General features: G+C 45.8%; 1 protein-coding gene across 1 annotated transcript; it reads left to right on the top strand.

The window, feature by feature from the left end:
- Window positions 1–12,876: 12,876 nt before the first annotated feature.
- Window positions 12,877–21,462, top strand: LOC142568128 (uncharacterized). Its single transcript, XM_075678198.1, has 2 exons — window positions 12,877–13,420; window positions 20,957–21,462. The coding sequence occupies exons 1-2, from the start codon at window positions 13,349–13,351 to the stop codon at window positions 21,305–21,307; spliced, it is 423 nt and encodes a 140-aa protein (XP_075534313.1). The 5' UTR covers window positions 12,877–13,348; the 3' UTR covers window positions 21,308–21,462.
- The last annotated feature ends 1,066 nt before the right edge of the window (window positions 21,463–22,528 follow it).

The following is a 22,528-nucleotide window of genomic DNA, read 5'->3' as shown; positions in this document are numbered from 1 at the left end:
GTTTGTCTCAAGCACGGCGCTTCATTACTACCTTCCCCGCAGGGGCGTCTGCGTCAGCAGGCGTTTGGTGTGTTGCGACACCACGGACCCGAGCACACGAGGGTTGGACCCTCCCGCGTGTAGCCGTGCGCGGCTTAGCCGTGTCTGAGGAAAAGGGGATCCTGGGGGTTGAGCCGATGCTGGGTGTTTGGACCTTTAAGGCCCCCCGGCGGAGGCAACACACCTCTTCGGCCTCGGCTTCACATAGACGGCACCCCCGGACTGACCCACCCGGGGGAAACCGGCAGTCGCCTTTTCCTGTCCTCCTCTCCAATCTTCGTCTTTCTCTCTCGCCTTTTTCATCTTTCCTGTCTTCTCTTCACTTCTGCTAACTTCCTAGTCTCCCGGCGGCAAGGGTTAACCTTGTGTAGCTAGCCAGCCTTGGTTATGCTGTATTTGGTTATAGCAGTGATGTACGGCTGGCGTTGGCAGGGTTTCTCTAGCAGGAACTCCTGTCACGTCCCCCTGTTGGGCTCCATGGTGGGTGGTCGGCATCGCGGCCGAAAACCCTACTGTACTCATGGAAAACGCTTTTCCTAAACTCCCTGATCGCCCTCACGAACGAGGGCGCACCGAAGATCTCTTTCAGTTTTTCGGACGACAAGTCCAGAACTTTCCTAGATATCATGTAATCCACTCAGAAAACCCAGACAAACTAGTGCGTAACATTTCAGCGTTCCTTGTTTCGAAGTCTTTAACTGAAGTTTTTGGAACAGGATATAAGGCGTCGAGAATGAAAAGTGGTGATCTTCTCTTGGAGCTCCACGATAAGAATCAGTGCGAGAAACTGCCGAAACTTGTCTCATTTGGGGAGACCCAAATAACAGTTACTCCGCACCGAACCATGAACACCACACGCGGCGTTGTCTCGGACGATGACATGCTAGAGCTCACTGAAGCTGAACTCTTGGAGGGTTTCAGTGAACAGAATGTCATAAATGTAAAGCGAATTAAGATCAGGCGAGACGGTAAAGAGATCAATACGAAACACCTGATACTCACTTTCGGTTCAAGTGTCCTCCCCGAGTCCGTCGAGGCCGGTTATATCAAACTTCGTGTTAGGCCATACGTGCCCAATCCTCTCAGGTGCTTTAAGTGCCAAAGGTTCGGCCACAGTTCACAGAACTGTCGAGGCCGGCTGACATGTGCCAAGTGCAGTGACAAAGAACATTCCTCCGAAACGTGCCAGAACACTCCACATTGTGTCAACTGTAAGGGCGAGCATGCCGCATACTCGCGGTCCTGCCCGTCCTGGAAAAGAGAAAAAGAGATTGTCACAATCAAAGTCAAAGAAAATATATCTTTCAAGGAGGCACGTAGGCGGGTGTCATACCTGTCTAAGAGCAGCTTTGCCGATGTGGCGCGTAAGGGGGCAGCGTCACAACGGCCTCCGGCGGCTGTCCGACCCACAGGCAGTGAGTCGGCAGTTACGCCATCTGCACCCGCGGCGGTTGCAGCTAGCGCTGCTCCGTCAACCGAGGAGAAGGGACCATCCAACCCGAAGGTGGGTGCAGCCGAGGCTGCCCCAACCTCCGAGGCCCCTTCCAGCGCTGGCAACGGCCAGCGCAGCCAAATCCCTCAGGGAGCCCCATCGACCTCCGGGCTGGTGGGCGCAGGGGTCTTGCCCTCCAAGGCGGGACTCCCTCTGAAAACCTCTCGCTCGCAAGAGCGCTTGTCCGGCGCCTCACACGAGGCAATGGACACTACACCTGTCCCCAAGGCGCACCAAACGCCTAAGGAGCGTCGAGAATCGCTCGAACGCTTCAGAAAGAACAAAACACCTATTACAGGGCCTCGAAAGGGCTCTGTAATATAAGGCATCCACACCGTTTCCGTAAACACAGCACCAATTTACCTTAAACACGGATACACAAATAATTCAATGGAACATCAGAGGTCTCCTTAGAAACCTTGATGATTTGCAAGAACTCATCCACAAACATAATCCAAAAGCGCTGTGTTTACAGGAAACACACTTAAAATCTAAACACACAAACTTTCTCCGTACTTATGTTACGTTTCGCAAAGATCGCGATGATGCCGTCGCATCATCGGGTGGTGTTGCGATTCTTACTCATAGAAGTATTGCGTGTCAACCTTTACAGCTACAAACGCCCCTTGAAGCAGTGGCGGTTCGAGTTGTCCTACTAAACAAACTCATCACCATTTGCTCCCTTTACATACCCCCGCATTACCAACTGAACAAACATGAATTTCACTCCTTGATCGATCAATTGTCAGAACCTTATGCTGTTCTTGGCGATTTCAATGCGCACAGCTCCCTGTGGGGCGACTCTCGTATAGATGCGCGAGGTCGCCTTATTGAACAGTTCCTTTTTTCTTCCGGAGCGTGCCTTCTCAACAAGAAAGAACCCACGTATTACTCTCTTGCAAACCGATCCTTTTCGTCAATAGATCTTAGTATAGTCTCCCCGTCTGTACTGCCTGAACTTGAATGGGAGGTTACCGACAACCCTTACGGTAGCGACCACTTCCCTATACTGCTAAGATCATATAAAGAAAACGAATATCCACCATACGCTCCTAGGTGGAAGATTGAGACAGCTGATTGGGAGAAATTTCGATCTCTAACTAGTATCTCATGGGCTGACCTGTCTTCGTTAGGAATTGACGCTGCAGTCGAGTTTTTTACAGCATTCATAATAGATGTCGCATTTAAATGCATATCAGAAGTAAAAGGCTTGGCCTGCAAACGGCGTGTCCCATGGTGGAACGACGATTGTAGGATCGCTCGTAAAAAACAGAACAGGGCGTGGGGGTTGCTACGCGCTTCTCCCACTGCAGAGAATCTAGTTAACTTTAAAAAAGTAAAATCCGAAGGCAGGCGAACCCGCCGACAGGCCAGACGAGAAAGTTGGCATAAGTTTCTATCGAGTATTAACTCGTTCAGAGATGAGGCGAAAGCCTGGAACAGGGTCAATAGGATAAGAGGCCGACAAGCACATGCACTCCCTTTGGTAAACACAGAAGGCGATACCCTACAAGATCAGGCGGACTCACTTGGGGAGCACTTTGAGAGCGTGTCAAGTGCCAACCATTACTCGCAATCCTTTCTGAAACATAAACAAATAGAAGAATGTAAGCCACTCATGAGAAAATGTCAACAGAATGAACCATACAACTGTCCTTTTACCATTGCCGAGTTGAGAGCTGCCTTGAGCGCATGCAAGAGCTCTGCACCGGGATCTGACAGAATCGTGTATGAAATGATCAAAAACTTACATAAAGACACCTAAGTTACACTAGTCACAATTTTCAACACGATTTGGGCTGCGGGATACTTCCCGACTACATGGAAAGAAGCCATTGTGATCCCGGTTTTGAAACAAGGCAAAGATCCTTCCTCAGTGGCAAGTTACCGCCCGATAGCCCTGACAAGTTGCCTTTGTAAGGTATTTGAAAAAATGATCAATCGCCGTCTCGTGCATCTCCTAGAGTCCAGTAAAATGCTTGACCCATTTCAATGTGGTTTTCGGGAAGGGCGATCTACAACCGACCATCTTGTGCGCATCGAAGCGAGCATTCGCGATGCCTTCGTGCACAAGCAATCTTTCTTATCTGTATTTCTGGATATGGAAAAAGCGTACGACACAACCTGGCGGTACGGAATCCTGCGCGATCTTTCCGCGCTAGGTATCCGCGGCAATATGCTAAATACTATAGAGAGCTACTTAGAGAACCGTACATTTCGAGTGAAAATAGGTCCTGCACTGTCGCGCACATTTATACAGGAAACTGGGGTACCGCAGGGTGGCGTACTCAGCTGCATGCTCTTTGTCGTAAAGATGAACACGCTTCGTGCATCTTTACCACCAGCTATTTTCTATTCCGTCTACGTAGACGATATACAAATAGGTTTTAAATCCTGCAACCTGACAGTCTGCGAGAGACAGGTACAGCACGGTTTGAACAAGGTGTCACAGTGGGCAGAGAAAAATGGATTTAAAATCAATCCTCACAAGAGCTCTTGTGTTCTGTATACCAGAAAGAGAGGCCTGGTTCCGGATCCTTGCTTAGAACTGTGTGGACAACAGATACCTGTAAACAAAGAACACAAATTTCTAGGTGTTATACTTGACAGTAGACTCACTTTCATCCCACACATAAAACATCTTAAAGAAAAATGTCTTAAAACAATGAACCTATTGAAACTTCTATCGCAGACTACGTGGGGTAGTGACAGGACGTGCCTAATGAATCTCTATAAGAGCCTGATTCGGTCACGATTAGATTATGGTGCCGTGATCTATCAGTCTGCCGCCCCGAGCGCGCTAAAGATGCTAGATCCGGTCCACCATCTAGGAATCCGCTTAGCCACGGGTGCTTTCAGAACGAGTCCCATACAAAGTTTATATGCAGAATCGAATGAGTGGTCACTTCATATCCAGCGAACATACATCAGCCAAACATATTTTTTGAAAGTCCACTCTGATCCTCAACATCCGTGTTATAATACCGTTAACGAGATGACATACGCTACACTCTTTCGCAATCGACCCTCCGTACGACAACCTTTCTCGCTGCGTGTGAGGGAGCTTAGAGAAGAAATGCATGTTCCACTCCTCGAGCTTCGCCTAATGCATCCAGCCAAGCTGCTACCTCCTTGGGAGTGGCAGCTGATACAATGCGACACATCTTTCGTTCAAGTTACAAAGCACGCTTCAGACATTGAAATCCAAATGCATTTCCGGGAACTCCAACACAAACACTCCTGCACGGAGTTCTACACAGACGCATCGAAGTCGCACGACGGGGTGTCCTATGCAGCCGTCGGTCCATCCTTCTCGGAATCCGGCGTACTGCATCCGGAAACTAGTATCTTTACGGCTGAAGCCTACGCAATATTATCGTCCGTGAAGCATATAAGGAAATCAAAACTCAAAAGATCAGTTATATATACGGACTCCCTAAGTGTTGTGAAGGCTTTGATATCGTTCTGTAAGCACAAAAATCCTGTTATAATTGAACTCTATTCCATCTTATGTAACGCATATATATCTAACCAGCATGTGATTATATGCTGGGTGCCAGGACATAGGGCCATCGAAGGTAATGTTCTGGCGGACCAGATGGCCATGTCAGTTGCATGCCATTCTGCTAATCCCACCGCTGCAGTTCCTGTCACAGATCTGAAGCCCTTCTTGCGGAGGAAACTACGAAATCACTGGCAACGCCTATGGGACGCGGAAACAAATAATAAGCTCCACGTGATAAAGCCACAGTTAGGATTCTGGCCTTCCGTAACAAAATCACACCGAACAGATGTCCTATTCTGTCGTCTAAGAATAGGACACACATTTGGCACACATAACTTTTTACTCACCGGAAACGAGCCTCCAACCTGCGGTAGATGCGGGGAGAGGCTCACCGTCCTCCACGTCCTTCTGGAGTGTCGGAAAGCCGAATATGAAAGAAAGAAACATTTTCCCATAGCATACCGGCAGCAGATCCCCCTTCATCCAGTAATGTTACTCGGCCCTGAACCGCTATTTGACACCAACGCGGTCCTAAGTTATCTGAAAGATGTGTTTCATGTTTTTAGCCCCACATGTTCGTAGCGTCTCCTCTGTTCAGAGGATGGCGTTGTGATAATTATTTTGAATAGCACATGCCTCTAGGCCCTTGTGGTTCAAGGGCTCTGGCGAGACAGCAGTGCTCCAAGAAATTTTACCATCTTATATATTTTATATTTTGCATCATCCTTCTACGATGGATTTTAATGTTTATAGTACTCGTCATTAATCATCGCCATAATTTTATAGCACATAGATTTTACGCACTTTACAGCGACTATTTTTAGGCCACTTTACAGCCAAGTCACATCTTCGTCACAGAACTCATCATTCCACCGCGAAATCACTAACACTGTCTTGGCGCTCTTTGGCCATATCTGGCCCTTGCGCCACTAAACCACATACATTCATTCATTCATTCATTCATTCATTACTACCTTCTAAGTATATTGAGTTGAAAATTGAAAAAAAAATACTGCATTTTATTGTATCCTTTGAATTTTTAGCAGTCTCAACATGCTTCTAAATGAAGCTTAAAAGTGTGTCGTTTAATAATGTTCACTGTCATAAAATTTTAACTATTCTTTTCAATGTTTACGGTGACAGTTATCTGCAGAAAGCTGTGAATCTTCACAAGAGTGTCGAAAGAAACTTTGTGTCTCATTAAAGTTACGATTGTGCTTCTGTTCAGCTCTTTAGCTGATGGGTTATTCACATAAGCAAACTAGCCGTATTTGATACCGTGCTCAGATATGAAGTTAAACATTTTGACAGCATTGCCTGTTTGGTTGGGAAATTGATTAGGACTTTCAGACTGACTCCTGCCAAATAAGTGAATTTTATTAGCTCGATGTTTCGGAGCCCATTCGGCTCCTTCTTCAGGCGTCGTTCTTCGGGGGTGATGGTGTGCAGCTTTTGAAGGGTCATATTGTAAAAATAAGGGGAGGGTATGAAATCTGGGGAGACACTTCACAGATGGGAAGGGGGAAGGGGGAAGCAAAAGGGGCGAGATGGCTGCAGTGCTGCTGGGCGGCTGGGATGACCGGTGCTGGGGAGCTTGACCCGCAAGAGTGCCGTTGACTGGAGGCGGGGGAGGTTACATGGTAGCGCAGAAGTTTTGGTGCTAGTGAACTCGAGCGGGAATCTACCTGGCTGGGCATCCTTTTCTTCTTTTCCTCATGTCGCCAAGGCTATGGATATGCACTGAGGGTAGGTTGCCCTTCACACGGTGTATGTTACCCCTCGCTTCTGAATGTGCCATGACTCCAGTATTAGTCTTTTTCGCGAGTTCGCCTCTGAAGGATTTGGGTTTCCTGGAAAGAAATTTTGTGGTCAGTGTCTTCAGAGTGTTCGGCGACGGTGGTGCATATACAGTTGAATGCTCCGACGTCAGATCTCGTGTTGTGCGATTCTTGCTTTTAGATTTTTGCTTTCTTAAACTATTCAGCTGAGCGCTTCACCGGTACCTTCGATGTTAGGGATGGACACTCGTTGCTGGGGTTTGAATTAAGTCAACGGCTGAAGGTCCCATAGTGGGTTTCTTCGTTTTTGTTGTCGAGTTGTTTTTTGAATGAAGTCACCTGTGTAGCCATTCCTTTTAAGTTAGTTGAGAACCATTCTCTTTTCTTTTTTTTGATCAGATTCCGATGAGGAATGAGTTCCTGCTCTTTTGAATAAAGAATTCAGAACAGATGCCTTGTGGTTTGCCAGATGGTCGTATTGGAAGTGAAGGTAGCAGCCCGTGTGGGTTGGTTTTTGGTAGACTGAAATATTTAGAATGCTGTCTGTTCATGTAACTTGTACATCTAAGAATGGGAGTGATCCGTTCTGTTCGCTCTCATATGTGAACTGTATATCCGGGTATATATCCAGGTATACAGTTCACATATGAGAGCGAACAGAACGGATCGCTCCCATTCTTAGATGTACAAGTTACATAAACAGACGGCATTCTAAATATTTCAGTCTACCAAAAACCAACCCACACGGGCTGCTACCTTCACTTCCAATACGACCATATGGCAAACCACAAGGCATCTGTTGTGAATTCTTTATTCAAAAGAGCAGGAACTCATTCCTCATCGGAATCTGATCAAAAGAAAGAAAAGAGAATGGTTCTCAACTAACTTAAAAGGAATGGCTACACAGGTGACTTCATTCAAAAAACAACTCGACAACAAAAACGAAGAAACACACTACGAGACGTTCAGCCGTTGACTTAATTCAAACCCCAGCAACGAGTGTCCATCCCTAACATCGAAGGTACCGGTGAAGCGCTCAGCTGAATAGATTAAAAAAGGCCTCAAAGTGGTGCACAAACCGATAAACTTTCAATATCCTCATCCCTAAACCAAAAGATTGTCCACCAAAAAAAAAAGAGCTCAAGGTGTCGTCTACAAAATCAGTTGTGCCGACTGTTTGGCGTCGTACATCAGGGAAAGCAAAAATCTAAAAGCAAGAATCGCACAACACGAGATCTGACGTCGGAGCATTCAACTGTATATGCACCACCGTCGCCGAACACTCTGAAGACACTGACTACAAAATTTCTTTCCAGGAAACCCAAATCCTTCAGAGGCGAACTCGCGAAAAAGACTAATACTGGAGTCATGGCACATTCAGAAGCGAGGGGTAACATACACCATGTGAAGGGCAACGTACCCTCAGTGCATATCCATAGCCTTGGCGACATGACGAAAAGAAGAAAAGGATGCGCAGCCAGGTAGATTCCCGCTCGAGTTCACTAGCACCAAAACGTCTGCGCTGCCATGTAACCTCCCCCGTCTCCAGTCAAAGGCACTCTTGCGGGTCAAGCTTCCCAGCACCGGTCATCCCAGCAGCACTGCAGCCATCTCACCCCTTTTGCTTTCCCCCTTCCCATCTGTGAAGTGTCTCCCCACCTTCTGTACTCTCCCCTCCTTTTTACAAAAGACCCTTTAAATGTTGCATACCGCCACTCCCGAAGAACAACCTCTGAAGAAGGACCCGAATGTGCACCGAAATGTCGGGCTAATAAAATTCACTTATTTGGTTGGAGTCAGTCTGAAAGTCCATGCACAGACAGTGCCCCATTGCAGCTAAGCCACACTATAGATGATACTACCGTTATTCCATTGCCCATGGGAAACTTCGTACATAAACATGGTTAGGCCTAATAACTACTAAGCATTACTATGGCTAGCCGTTACTGAGGTTCAGCATAATCGTTTCTAGCTTACCCGTATAAATAGGGTGTTAATCCTAATACATCAGTATCAAGCATATGTGAGTAGTTAACACTAAAATAAGCTTGTATCAATAAATAAATCTGTAAACAGCAAGGATGGGTTGCAAGATAAGTGTTATCAATTTAAAATCAAACTGGACTCAAAGCTGACACAGACTGAAGTGCAGCAGAAATGTGCTTAGAGGGCCCCAATTATTATTGACATTGTAAGCACCCTTTACATAAACATGCATACCTTGTACTGAATCCCTTGATGATCACCTTTGGCAAACATGGCAGCACTATAGCCTAACAGACGCAACAGCTAAAGAAGCAGTGCCCTGCTGCTCTCTAGGCTCTTCTAGTTTGTTTGCAGTCATAAAAAATGTTTATAGGTAAATCGACAAAAGATGAGAACGCCGTGACGAAAGCCAGCTGCGTGTTATAAGAAGGGCTTGCCCATCATGCATCACTGATCCTTCCGTGACATTTTTATTCGGTTAGCATCACACAGGGGTGGACAATGGAGGAGCTCTTCTGGGTCTGTTTTTCTTGGCTGGCAGGACCTGCAGATTTAGCTGCTCAGCATGATGTTTGTGAGAGGGTGTTATGGGTAGGGTAGTGAAGGCAAGCAAGAAAGCATGTCAGCCACATAGTTCATCAAATGCCTGTAACTTTGCCATCACTGCAATATTTTGAAAATTTCTTGCAGCTGCATGTTCATGGTACTCTGTTGTACAGTTGGCATTACATAACAAGTTTCGAAGCTCATTCCCACAGGGAAACACTATCTCGCAAGCCATTCGCAGAACTGCCAAAAGTAGATGCACACAAGCAGTACGATTGCTCAGCGAAATATAGTTGCAGGCATAACTGATCTGTTTTGTTTTTGTTTCGTTTTGTCCTATCTATGTCCTTTGTGTATGCACGTCATATACCACGTGTTACTCTGGCGGTTACCACTAGTAACCGTAACAGCCAACCTTGTTTGCGATTATCTTGGCAACATGGCATCACCCATGCAGCCCAGACTGCCTGCTTCGATACAAATTTGCACTTGTTACTGACCCTCTGCTCTCACAGCAAGAAATACGTGGCAAAATTGGCCTCGCTTACCGTATTTATTCGATTGTAATGCCCACCCATTTTCCATGACAAAAAAAAATAGTACAATATGTGCACCTCGTGCTTCCATATAGAAATACTATTTTCTCTCATTTGGAAAAAAGATTTACTCCCAGTACACTAAAGTTGCAATGAATAAAACCACAAATGAAAGCGGCGTACCTTGCCGCCGGGATTTTCAGTGCTGGTACGAGTCGCATGGGGCAATAAATAACACTCGTCGCTATCAGACAACTCCTTGTCCACTATCAACAAACCAGAGCATTTCATCCTCGGTGCCGTCCATGGCATTTGAAATCCCGCACTTTTTAAAGGCCTTGTTGACCATGGCAGATGGGATCGTGCACTATGCATCTTTCACCCATCCAGCAAAGTCCTGCAGCGAGGCACGCTTCATTTTATTGGCGGGCATGATTTCGTGGCAGCCACTGACAAGCCATTCGGTGTAGAGTGCCCTAATTCTATTTTTCACTGGCTTGTTCAAATGAACATAGAGCGGCTGGAGCTGCGATGTCATGCTGCCGGGTATCACAACAAGGTCAGAGTTGCATGCAGCCAGCTTGTCCTTGATGCGCTGGTCAAGGTGGCACCTGAACGCGTCGAGCACAAGCATCCCACGCAGACCCAAACTGCCACCGGGTCTCTTCCACCAAACGTTATCAAACCAGTCCGCAACCCAGTCCATGGTCATCCAACCTCTCATTTGCACGCACAATCGTGCCACATCTGAAGATAAGATACGGGGGCAGCTTGGTGCCCATTCACAGTGCGACAAAGCATTGTGGTGACTAGATTTTTCGTGGCCGGAAGACAAAACACTCACTTGTTTTTCGCCCCTTTCTTTTCAATGGTTGTGGTGGCAGGCATTTAAAAATAGAGCGCCGTCTTATCGGCATTTCCAATCTGTCTGAAGCGGTAGCTGTTTTTATGGCGCAACTTCAAAACGAAACACTGAGAACTGTGCAATTTCTCTTCATATTCTTCGGGCAATTTTAGGTATATCCCTGTCCACCTATGACGAGAAAAGCCTTTTCTTTTCATGAAATTCTATAGCCAACACCTGCTCGCTTTGAAGTCGCTCCGCATTAGCCATTTTTGTAGGGCTAACTGCATCACCTATACTTTGAGCAGATCGGTCGTCATAGGCCACTGTGTCGCTCGCTGCTCTTGCACGTATTCCGCGAGCAGCTCTTCTATTTTGGCAAAGCGGCCCTGCTTCGTTCCACTCAAACCTTTCCTTGTTGCTTTGCTGGCGAAAATATTCTCCTTCTATTTGCGCCTGTCCAGCACGCAGGTTTCGGGAACTTCAATTGCCTGTGATGCGGCCTGATTTCCGTTCGTCTCCGTGCACATAACTTTCCTTTTAAATGCAGCATCATGGTGGACTCGGAGTGTCTTCGCAGTCGGCACTTCCATGCCGATTGAATAAACGCAGAAAATAGGAAGACAGGCGGTAGACTAGGTTATACCAGCGCCTGGTTACACGTACAACATGGAGGTATGCACATGGAAGAAGCTACCGCAGCTAGGCTAGAAGCATATACGAGGCGGCCATTTTTCGAATGCCGATGATGATATGGGAACGTATATTTAGGGTTGTACTTGATTGTAACGCGCATGCAATTGTTGGACCCATTTTATCGGGAAAAAAAAAAGGTGTTCGTTAGATTCAAGTAAATACAATAGTCTCATCTCACGCTAAGAGCAAAGCATTACTGCTGCGTTTTTTTTTGTGATATTGAAATAGGCTGTTCGTTTTACTGTTAGGACTACAGATGCTGTGCCCGAGCCATAACGCTGGTTTGATTTCCAGTTAGCAGACGGCACCACAGCATTAGCACTGGTGATGTGTTGACAGTGTGTAAGGTCGTAAAAGCCTAATGGTGCACTGCATTACCTATTACTCCGCTCTAGTATGGTACGTGATGACTGGTGAGCAAATGCCAAATAGGTGCTGAACAGATGATGTGGCACGAGTGAACATTTACGAGGACATTTACCCTTACTAGGTACGAGATAAGGAGGCTGCAAGAAACTATTGAAAAAGCGTATAGATTAAGTGAAGCCCCATTGTCACATTCATGTAAATGCACCTTATGTTTACAATGCCAGAACATTTGTTGCATAAGTATGCCTATCAACAGGATTGTAAGCAGACGATGCAGCATGTGTGAGTACGCTACGAGAGGCGTTCCGCTTTCGTATTGGCTAAGGGGTCTTGAAACTTCCACAGTGCTCCAAGGAACTAGTGAGATAGAGTATAGGCAACAACCAAAACAAACAGTGTTGGCCCTGTGCATGTGTGCCACTCATTCTCTAGATGCTTTCTTTCCCTGCTATCTCACCAGAAGCCCAATCTGTTGCTATATTGTCTAATCAGATGAAACGTCGGTTTAAACCAAAACTGTGTATAATCAAAAGTAGTCGCACTGACATCTATCACTGTGATGAACTAGGTTCTGGGCCTACTGCTGCTGCTGCATGTGCGCAATGTTGTTTCTGTGTATCATCTAAATACGTTCCAGTCTGACCAATATAGCAGCTTCCACATGAGAGCGTTAACTTGTAAACCACGTCAGCTCTGCATGTAACAAAGCATGTTTCATTCTTTTTCTTCTGAATATAAAGGATAATGATACTAATTGCAGTCTACAGGTAGAAAGCCAGATAGATACTAGGGGAGAGCTTTCCGATTTTGCTGCAGGTAGCCACGGTTGCTACGGAAAGAAACAGTTGTCTGATGAAACTCTAGGTGTAGTTAACTACTGTCCAATAGTTTCCATTCATTGAGGTGCCCGACTGTCAGGCAGCCTGCAAATCTTTCTCGATTTAGGCAAAGCACTTTATTATTTCGACAATCTTATGTTTCATTACTGTCATTTAACGAGGGAAGAAGGGAAACAGAGGGGCTCTGTTAAGGGGAACCATATAAAGTCAAGAGACAATGAAGCCAAGGAAGGCATAGAGGTAATTAGCTGTGGTTGAAATTGAAATGTAGAAAATAATGAAGGGGGGGGGAATAAAAGCGTGCAAAACTATAAATTGTTGCCAGTGGAGACCAAACCCTTACCCTTTGCATTAAGCATTACTGTCATTTTCACATTGCACAAGATACAGTATACTTTTTGCTTCTCATTTGACAGGAAGTGCAGTTGGGAATGGCATTCTATGTATAAAATAATGTAAATTAAGCCTTATACTACTTTCTTTAGTAAAATGGGCTCCATGCAATCTTTCCATTTCACTTTGTTTGGAACTGAACAAATAATACATATTTGATGTTCCAAGGTTGTTTTTCTTTACTATTCGTACTAGATTTGGAAATTTTGTTATTTGGGCAACTCCAGTACACCTAAATGGTTCCTATTCTGTGCTTTATACTGTATAACCATGTTTACATTGCATTGCTGTTTGCCTGCTGTCCTTTGTTTCAGAGGCTTCAAAAATGGTCAAAAGACTGAAGCACCTCGTAGAAAAGGCTGCGGGAGCAGAAGAAAAATCTATTTCTTCGCGCAAAGTAAGTTGAATTAAACTGTTGCCTCATGCTAGTTTTTCTAGTTTAATGCTTGCCAGAAACTTCATAAAGGCATTATCTTGTTTCATTTCTATGAGCGTTGAATAAATAACAGCTGCTGCTAACTTTCTTCCGTGTTCCCAACCTTGATATAGTCAAACTGCTGTAATGGAAACAATGAATTTTAAAGTGTGCAGCTTCATTTGTAAGAACCATGCAGAATGACTAAACAATGTACAGACAAGACAACAAATCTGAATGAGCCTCATTAGCAGAACATACACAGGGTGTCCTAGCTAATAAAGGCATAGAAGTGCTGCGCCAATTGGGCCATCTTGCTCCAAACCGTCAAGGTGTGCCAACCTGTATGCATGTTGTTGACCACCTTATGTACTAAGTGCAAACAATATTCGCGTTCTGTTTAGTTACATAATTAGTCAAGGTTAATGATCTTTGCAAGCTTTAAATCTAGAGCACAACTTACAATGGGTAAATTATAGCCCAATTTAGGAAACACCTTACTCAGCGGTATTGTTCTTCCTACTGATTGTGAAATTCTTTTACGGTGCCGCTAAGAAGGCCCACAATATATGAAAAAAAAAATACAGGGCTATATGCCTCCATGGCATGATCATTGTTCTCACTAGTGTCTCACATGAACAAATGCTTCTGGTTTAAGCACTGCCACTGAGAAAGTTACAGGGTCATGATGATTTCAGGTTCTTTGTTCTGCTGATCACTGTCGGGAATGGTTGCTTCTGTTGCTTTTGCAGTGAAAGTGAGATCAGTCGCTGGCCTGAATTTCAGTCAATGCCTGCCCTGCAACCCTGCCCTGTAACTTATTCCATGGCAGTGTGCAAGGTTGGAAGATTTGTTTGTACTAATGTAGCACTTTTGAGAGTGCAATGGTCATGGCACACCAGCACATAGGCATGTCCATTTCTTCATATTGTGGGCTTTCTTTAAAATCCAAAAGAATTGTGCAATTAGTAAGAAGGTAAGTACCATTGGTTCAAACATCTTGTAGGATACTCCGCAACTTTGCCTATAATAGCCCACCTGCTTGGTTTCACTGAGACTGGCAGTATTGCAAATAAATAAATAAATAAAAATAAACTTTCTCATGAAATTTTTCTCTAATATAAAGCTCTGATAGTTAATAAGTTATACTGGGCCAATGCAAATACTACAATGCAAAAACCTGTGGTTGGCGCACTAGGATGACCAACAACATGCTTTTAAATGTGTCCTATAACTCTATGTATGAACTGCATGTGAACACAAGGTAGAGATGCAAAGGTGATACACAAACCTCGAAGTGTAACTCCAAGCTGTATATCCTTGTAGAAACATCGGAGCCTGTATTGACTTGTTTGTTCTACTAGATCTCTCTTTCTTTTTAATCCCTCCAGAACATTGAGGAGCTTGTCAGACTAAACAGTTGCAAGTTACGTTAAAACCTCATTAATGTTTGCCCAAAACGCATACAGGTCTAACTATTAATGACGATACAGCTATGTGAAACTCTGCTGTATTCAGTCAGTCAGTCAGTGTTTTATTTTCACCGAACAAAAACATCTGTGAAAAGGGGGAGACGGCGAAAAAGCTGCGGATACTGCAGCTTGACTAAGCGCCGTCCACCCTGTAGGAGCAATGACAGGGTAAATGTGGCGTATCAGCCGGACGCCAGGGTGGAACAGACAACGTTTATTGATGCCGTGCCCTTTTTATAGGGTGATGAACATGTGATCTGCCGACTGCTGCTTGCGTGGCCGATAAGCGATTATCATGAAAACGTAGTGTGACACGCGATATCAGTATACAACATTCCTTTCCCCTAAGATTCGTTACACAATTGCAAAATGTCTGGTTAGTCATCAATGCCATAACGTGCGATAGGCCGTCTAACGCGTGTTGATCTTCGCGTCTCGACCGGGTCTTGGGTAGCTTGGCCCGGTCTTGCACCTGCGGCTGCTTCCGTGCTGACCGGCAGCTGTTGTGGTCGTCTGACTGTAGGAGGCAGCCTGACGTGGTAGTCTGCACTTGAGACTGGATCGGCGTCGAGCCTCGTCCAGGCGCTCCTCAACTGGTTCCGGTGCCTGTGATGGCGTTCGCCGTTGTCCAGCTGGACGATGTACGACACCGGGCCTCGCACTGCCACAACCCTGGCCGCCTTCCACCTTGGACCTGGACAAAAGCTTTCAGCATAGACCGCGTCACCGACGTGGAACCTCTTAATCTCCGGTCGTTGCGGTTCCGGCACGTATTGCCGGTCCGGATGAAGTCTGTCCAAGGCTGTCCTCAGCCTTCGTCCGAACATCAATTCTGCCGGAGATTTCCCCGTGACCGAATGCGGCGTCGTGTGCTGTTTAAACAGGAACCGCGAAATCTTGCACTGCGTTGAACCATCCTGTTGCTTCTTTAACGCGTCTTTAACTTCTCTTACCATTCTCTCCGCCCTACCATTACTGGCGGGATTGTAAGGAGCAGTGAAAATAGCACGCACACCATTGCACTTTAAAAACGTTTGCAACTCCGAGCTAGTGAATGCTGTGCCATTATCCGAAACGATAACGTCTGGCACCCCGTGTGTCGCAAACATCTTCCTTAAGCTGGTGACGACAGCTGTAGCTTTCATGGATGACATGATTTCGACCTCAGCCCAGTTGCTGTACGCGTCTACCACGATTAAATATACTTCTCCATTAACTGGACCAGCGAAATCAATGTGTAGGGGACTCCAAGGTTGATCTGGCTTGATCCAAAAATGCACTGGAACCTTGGGATCGCTTTGCCGGTTACTCTGACATGGCTGACAGTGTCGTACAAACTCTTCAATTTCGTGGTCCATTTTCGGCCACCACATGAGCCCTCTAGCTAACGCTTTCATAGCACTCATCCCAGGGTGATTTGCATGTAGGAGTTGAAGCACACTTTCTCTTGCTGCGTTAGGAATTACAACGCGATTCCCCCACAGCATGCAATCACGATGCAACGACAACTCAGTCTTCCTCACCTCGTAAGGCGCGAACTTGCTGTCCAGTTGTGTTGACGGCCAGCCACTAAGGATCCATTCCTTTACCATGGATAATACTTTGTCCTTCTTGACCAGCGCAGCGATGTCTGCCGCCTGCAGCGGTGCGCACTCGACCGCTTCCAGCAGGAGCACGTCCCCAGGTGGCTGTGGCTCGTCTTCGTCTCCCGGTGCTGGCAGACGACTGAGTGCGTCGGTGTTGGAGTTTTCTTGGCCTCGCCTGTACTGAAGGCTGTAGTTATACGCAGACAAACATAAAATCCAACGGAGCACTCTGGGCGACACATCTTCAGGCACCCTCTTGTCCGTGTTAAACAGGCCCAGTAATGGCTTGTGGTCCGTTATGACCGTAAATTCTCGCCCAGCAAGGTACTGGTGGAACCGTTTCACGCCAAAGACAACAGCTAAACCCTCTTTATCAATCTGAGCATAGTTACGTTCACTGGCTCCAAGCGTCCGGGAAGCATACGCTATGGGCTGTTCCTTCCCATCAGTCGTATGATGGGCTAGCACTGCCCCCACTCCCACAGGAGATGCGTCGCAGCACAAAATTAAAGGAAGCTTGGTGTCATAGGGCACAAGTACAGAGTCGGAGCTAAGCAATTTTTTTAGTCTCTCAAACGCACGTTGGTGCTCACCTGTCCATTTCCATTCGTGGTCATGGTCGAGCAGTCGATAGAGGGGTTCTGCCACTTCAGTCTTGCCCTTGAGAAAACTGCTGTAAAAATTTAGTAACCCCAAGAACGCTTGCAACTCCTTTTTGCTTGTGGGTGCGGGCGCTTTATGGATGGCGTCAGTCTTGCTTCGGCTCGGATGTATTCCCGTGGCGTCAATCCTGTGACCCAAGAATTCAATGCTCGGCTTGTTGAATTCGCACTTGTCTTTGTTTACTCTTAACTCCGCATTCTGCAGACGCGATAGCACGGTTTCTAATCTCTCGGCGTGCTCTTCCGCGTTACGGCCAGAAATCAAGATATCGTCAAGATAGGCTTTCACGCCGGGAATGCCTGCTAACAGCGTATCAATGACTCGTTGAAATACCCATGGCGCCACCGAAATTCCAAACGGCAGCCGTTTGACTTTATACAGCCCCTTTATCGTGTTAACTGTGAGCACTTCAGCCGATTCGTCGTCTAGCGTTAGCTGTTGATAAGCTTGAGCTAGATCTAGCTTTGTAAAAAATTTGCTTGAACCCAGAGCTGCGAGCATTTCAGCGGTTGTGGGCAAAGGATACCCGCTGCATTTAATAGCTTTGTTTACGGTGCTACGGTAGTCACCGCACAGGCGTAAAGTTCCGTCTTTTTTTCTTACCACTACCAGTGGCGTGGCCCAGTTGGAGTACGCGACGGGTTCCCATATCCCTTGTTGCACCAAGCGATCCACTTCCTTGCCCACGTCGTCCTTGAGGGCCAGTGGAACTGGTCGACTTTTGAGAAACACTGGTTGAGCGTCGTCTTTCAGTTCGATGTAAATTGGTGGTCCGCTGAAGCCAGGAAGGTCCCTGCGAAACACCTCGGAAAATCGTGAGGGCACGTCTTCCGCGTTTACTTGCTCGATTCCCCGCAAGCAAATGCCTAACGGCCTAAACCAGTTTCGCCCAATCAGGCTGTTGCCTCGATTCTTTACTACCAACAATGGCAGCTTTGCCTTCCGGCCCTTAAATTCTACCAAGACGGTTGCTCGACCCAGCAGCGGTAACGCCTCCTTTGACCAGGTTACGAGAGTTGTTCCAGAATCTTGTAGTGGTATTTCACCCCGACTTCTCTCGATTACTCTAAATGTATCTTCACTCACAATTGAGCACGATGCTCCGGAATCAACCTCCATCGGGACTTCTTGTCCTTGTATCTGTACTTTAACCATAAACTTCTGTTCTTGCTCATTCACTTCGCAAAGTGAAAACAATGCACTCATTTCGTACACGCCCTTGCTCTTTTCAACTTTCCTCTTTTGCTCAGGCGTCTTCCGGGCAGCTCTACTTTCGTCTTTTGAACGACAAGCCCTCGCAATATGTCCAACCCATTTACATTTGAAGCCTGTCGCTTTTCTAAAACTGCATAAATGCGGAGCGTGCTTACCGTTGCAACGGTAGCAACTAGATCCCTCTGCCGTGGCGTCTTGCTTCGTGCGGGTTGCTTGTATCATGCCCTGGCAGTCCTTCGCCTCGTCTCGGCCGTGCATCCGTATGTCTCGTTGTTGCTTGGCTGTCGCTTCTGCGGTCGCGGCCATGTCGTACGCAACGTTGAACGTAAGGTCGTGTTCTGCGAGAAGTCGCTGTTGAACTGCTTCGTTCTGGAGGCCGCATACGAAACGATCTCGCATCATGATGTCCATCGGGAGCTGCACGTCGCCAAACGCGCAGTCTTCGGCTAGCTTCCGAAGCGCCGTGACGTAGTCCGCAACTGATTCCTCGGCAGCCTGGTTTCTCTTGTAGAACAAAAACCTTGCGTATAGCTCTGAAGGCCTTGGATGCAGGTGCTTGCGAACCGCCGTCTTAATTTCCTCGTAGGTTGCTGTTGTCGGTCTTGCTGGCTTCACCAGAGTCACGATGAGCCCGTACGCTTCTTCGCCGCAACAACTCAGCAGGACGGCTCTTTTCTGTTCTTCTTTCGCTATCTTGTTAGCTTCGCAGAACATTTCTAGCCTCTCGACGTATTCGTCCCATGACGCGTTTGTGCCGAGATGATACTCGCCGATCCTGCCGACGGCCATCGCCGCCGCTTCCTCGTCGCCAACTGTGGCGTATCAGCCGGACGCCAGGGTGGAACAGACAACGTTTATTGATGCCGTGCCCTTTTTATAGGGTGATGAACATGTGATCTGCCGACTGCTGCTTGCGTGGCCGATAAGCGATTATCATGAAAACGTAGTGTGACACGCGATATCAGTATACAACAGTAAATATACAAGCAAAAAGAGAATTATACAAGCAAAAAGTGAATAATTAAAGTGACAGGGTAAACACTTAAGCGAAAGCAAATAATTATGAATGAATTATAAAATTTTGCCCTCATGAAAAAGCTGTAATATCCTCCTGGAAATCCCCATGCAGAGGGATTTGCACTGTACTTTGTGTGTATTAAACTCTTGTTCACCACAACACTAGATATATTGAATGCTGCACTGTTTTCCAGCAAGTGCACTTCTATGAATGGGAGTGAGTTATCACATTTTGCACCGTCAGAGAAACATTTCGTGCCGACAAATTGGGAGTGGTGCTGTCAAGTAAGGCATTGAATGTGAATGCCATGGAGGTAAGATGAGCAGGGTGCATGTCTTGCTCGCTGGGCATAAGGCTCATGCACACTGTGGTTATGAGCCAAAGCAAATTGCCACTGCTTTAAGATTGCCGATATGCATTCGACAACAATGCACGGATGACAAGCTATGGTTTTACTGACTTGCTCCAGGCATGGGATGCCAAACAAGATGTCTGCACCGCCATGTTTGTGTTGTGGACAAGGGGTTTCTACGACACCATTCAATTGCCCCATTCAAGTGGCGAGTGCGGTCAAAACCATTTGAACCGCACTCCCCACTTCCAAAAGATGTTTACACTCCAGTTTGGATTTAACAAAATCAATTTACAAGCCATATTCATATTTCATAGGAAGACCATTGCGACAGTGTGCAAGACTCGTTACAGCACAAGTCATGAGACCACAATTTGTCCTGAGCCTGCGGAGCACATATTGTTCATGGCTATAGCTTTAAGTGCGAGTAGGAATGGACTTGGACGTTATACAAGCTGAAGACCACTGTTGAATCTAAGTCTGTTTAGTGTGGTCATCACCAATGCAGTGGCCAAAGGGTAAGGGCCAAGAGGCCCATAATGCGTTGAAGTGCAAAGTTGCACACGAGAAGACACGGACAGACTTGCATGGACAAGTGCTTCTGACAGGCAGTTGGTTCTAAAGCCGAAACCCAGCACTACTGCCTGGCTGACGTGATGCTGACATACGCAATTGAACAAAAAAAGATATATTCTGCCTTTGGGTTCTGTGAGCAGAACTGCTTAAAGTGTTGGTGCTGTACTATGCCAGACTGCCGGTCTAGGGCAATAGTCTCTTGAGCACGCTCTGCCTTGTTGCATTATTCACACGAGATAGCCCACCCACTCTGCTTGCATACTGTGTATTCGAAGAATGTATCTCAAGGAAACCGTATACATCAACCAGTATGTCAAAATACTTGTCTGCTGGTGAGATCAATTTTAATGATTGATTGCTATTGCACTAATGACAGCCAGGTAATGTACGGTAACCTGAATTCATATTGTAATACCAAGGCTTCTCAGGAAGTTAGCATGAAATACTGTTGCAAATTTTTGTGCCAATTTGAAGTTAATTTTTACTTTAGTCTTCAACAGGATACTCCATTCTGTTACTATAAGTCATGGTCTTATTTCAACCAACATCACATGGCCCATTATGGGCCGTTGTCTGTCAGTTTGTCTAATGTGTGAAATGTTCACTCATTCTTCTTTTGTTTTCTCCACTTGGCAGGTTGACATCGGCGACGGTGTGCTTGTAGAGGAGGGGACCCTGGCCCGTATTAAAAATGACAGCAACGGGTCGGCGTGCCGATATGCCAGGGGTCTCCTCCGGGCCACTTTTGCCCCAGAGGAACTAATCAACAAGTCCCTCTTTGGCAAAAGATCTAATGCACACAAAGACTTTGTGGCTAAAGAGGGGTTGGACCCACGGAGGGTGAACGCCGTGCTGGGTATGTATGCAAAATCCTTCTGTGCGTTGAAGGACATATGTTGCAACCTCAAGTGCGAGCTATGTATTCTCTTGCCTGTTTGTGCCAATACTGCCAGCAATGAATCCTACTTCATCCCGCATTTTTGTTGACTAGCAGTAATGAGTCATGCGTGTTAGCTCAAGTACTCTTGCAATCAAATTCTAGTTTTCATTGTAGAGAATATTATTGTACTTTGAGTTGGTAAGCATTCACGGTGAAATTTGTAGTGCGCTAAATAGACCGGGATGCAGAGAAGTGGATACATGAGCGCTTCCTCACAACTGTTTATTTTGGAAGGAAACAAAACATAAAAGCACCAGCTATCTGCACTGAGCATGTGCAAAACGAGTCATTTTTTATATAAACAGATTACAAAGCTTCAAGCAGTATTCAAGAATACAAATTCTTTGTCAATGATTGCAACCAACGGTTGACTTATGCATCTTTCAGCACACCTTATTATATGGAACGCTTCTGTAATTTCATGTGTTTGTTTATTTTTATTCGAAAACAAAATATCGGGGTCAAAACATACCAGTTCACAATGAGCTAGGTTGCAGCGGTTAGACAACTGCAAATGATTTTCTTTCACGTTCGCACTTGTCTAACCACTGCAACCTATGTCATTGTGAACCGGTATTTTTTTACACTGATATTTTGTTTTAGAATAAAAATAAAGAAACATGAAATTGCAGAAGCGTTCCATATAATAAGACGTGCTGAAAGACGCGCCAGTCAGCCATTGGTTGCTATCATTGACAAATAATCTACTTTTAAATACTGCTTTAGGCTTTGTCATCCGCTTATATAAAAATTCATGACTAGCATATGCTCCGTGCGGCTAGCTGGCACTTTATGTTCTCTTTCCAAAAATAAACAAATGTAAGTACTCGTGTGTCCACCTTCTCTGCATCCTTGTCTATTGTGCACGCTACAAATTTCACTATGAATAAACCATGTAATTGACTTTTTGTGTGGGTAAATTATTTATGCAGAAATTGGTTAAGAAAACATTGTGGGAACCAAATTTTCAGGCCACAACTTTAGGGGCTATAACAATAGTTGTAGGCTGTTCCCTCTTGCAGAAACGACCTTGCACACTTTTCTAATTTTAATAATGCGTAGTAAACACCACACAGCAAAGGATATGCATTGCAAAATGTGCCCCATCCTTGCCATTTCCTCTGCAAATGTACAGGAATGATGACTACAATTTCAGCATTCATGTGAATTTGCATGTGAACCTCATTAAAAAGTCCTTTATATGTGATCCACTAACTTGGACATGTTAACACTGACCATATTGTTTCTGTGCAGGGGTCACTCTACAA

This window comes from Dermacentor variabilis, unplaced genomic scaffold (assembly GCF_050947875.1).
Source record: "Dermacentor variabilis isolate Ectoservices unplaced genomic scaffold, ASM5094787v1 scaffold_17, whole genome shotgun sequence".
Classification (NCBI taxonomy): domain Eukaryota; kingdom Metazoa; phylum Arthropoda; class Arachnida; order Ixodida; family Ixodidae; genus Dermacentor; species Dermacentor variabilis.
This window is presented reverse-complemented; position numbering and strand designations above follow the sequence as displayed.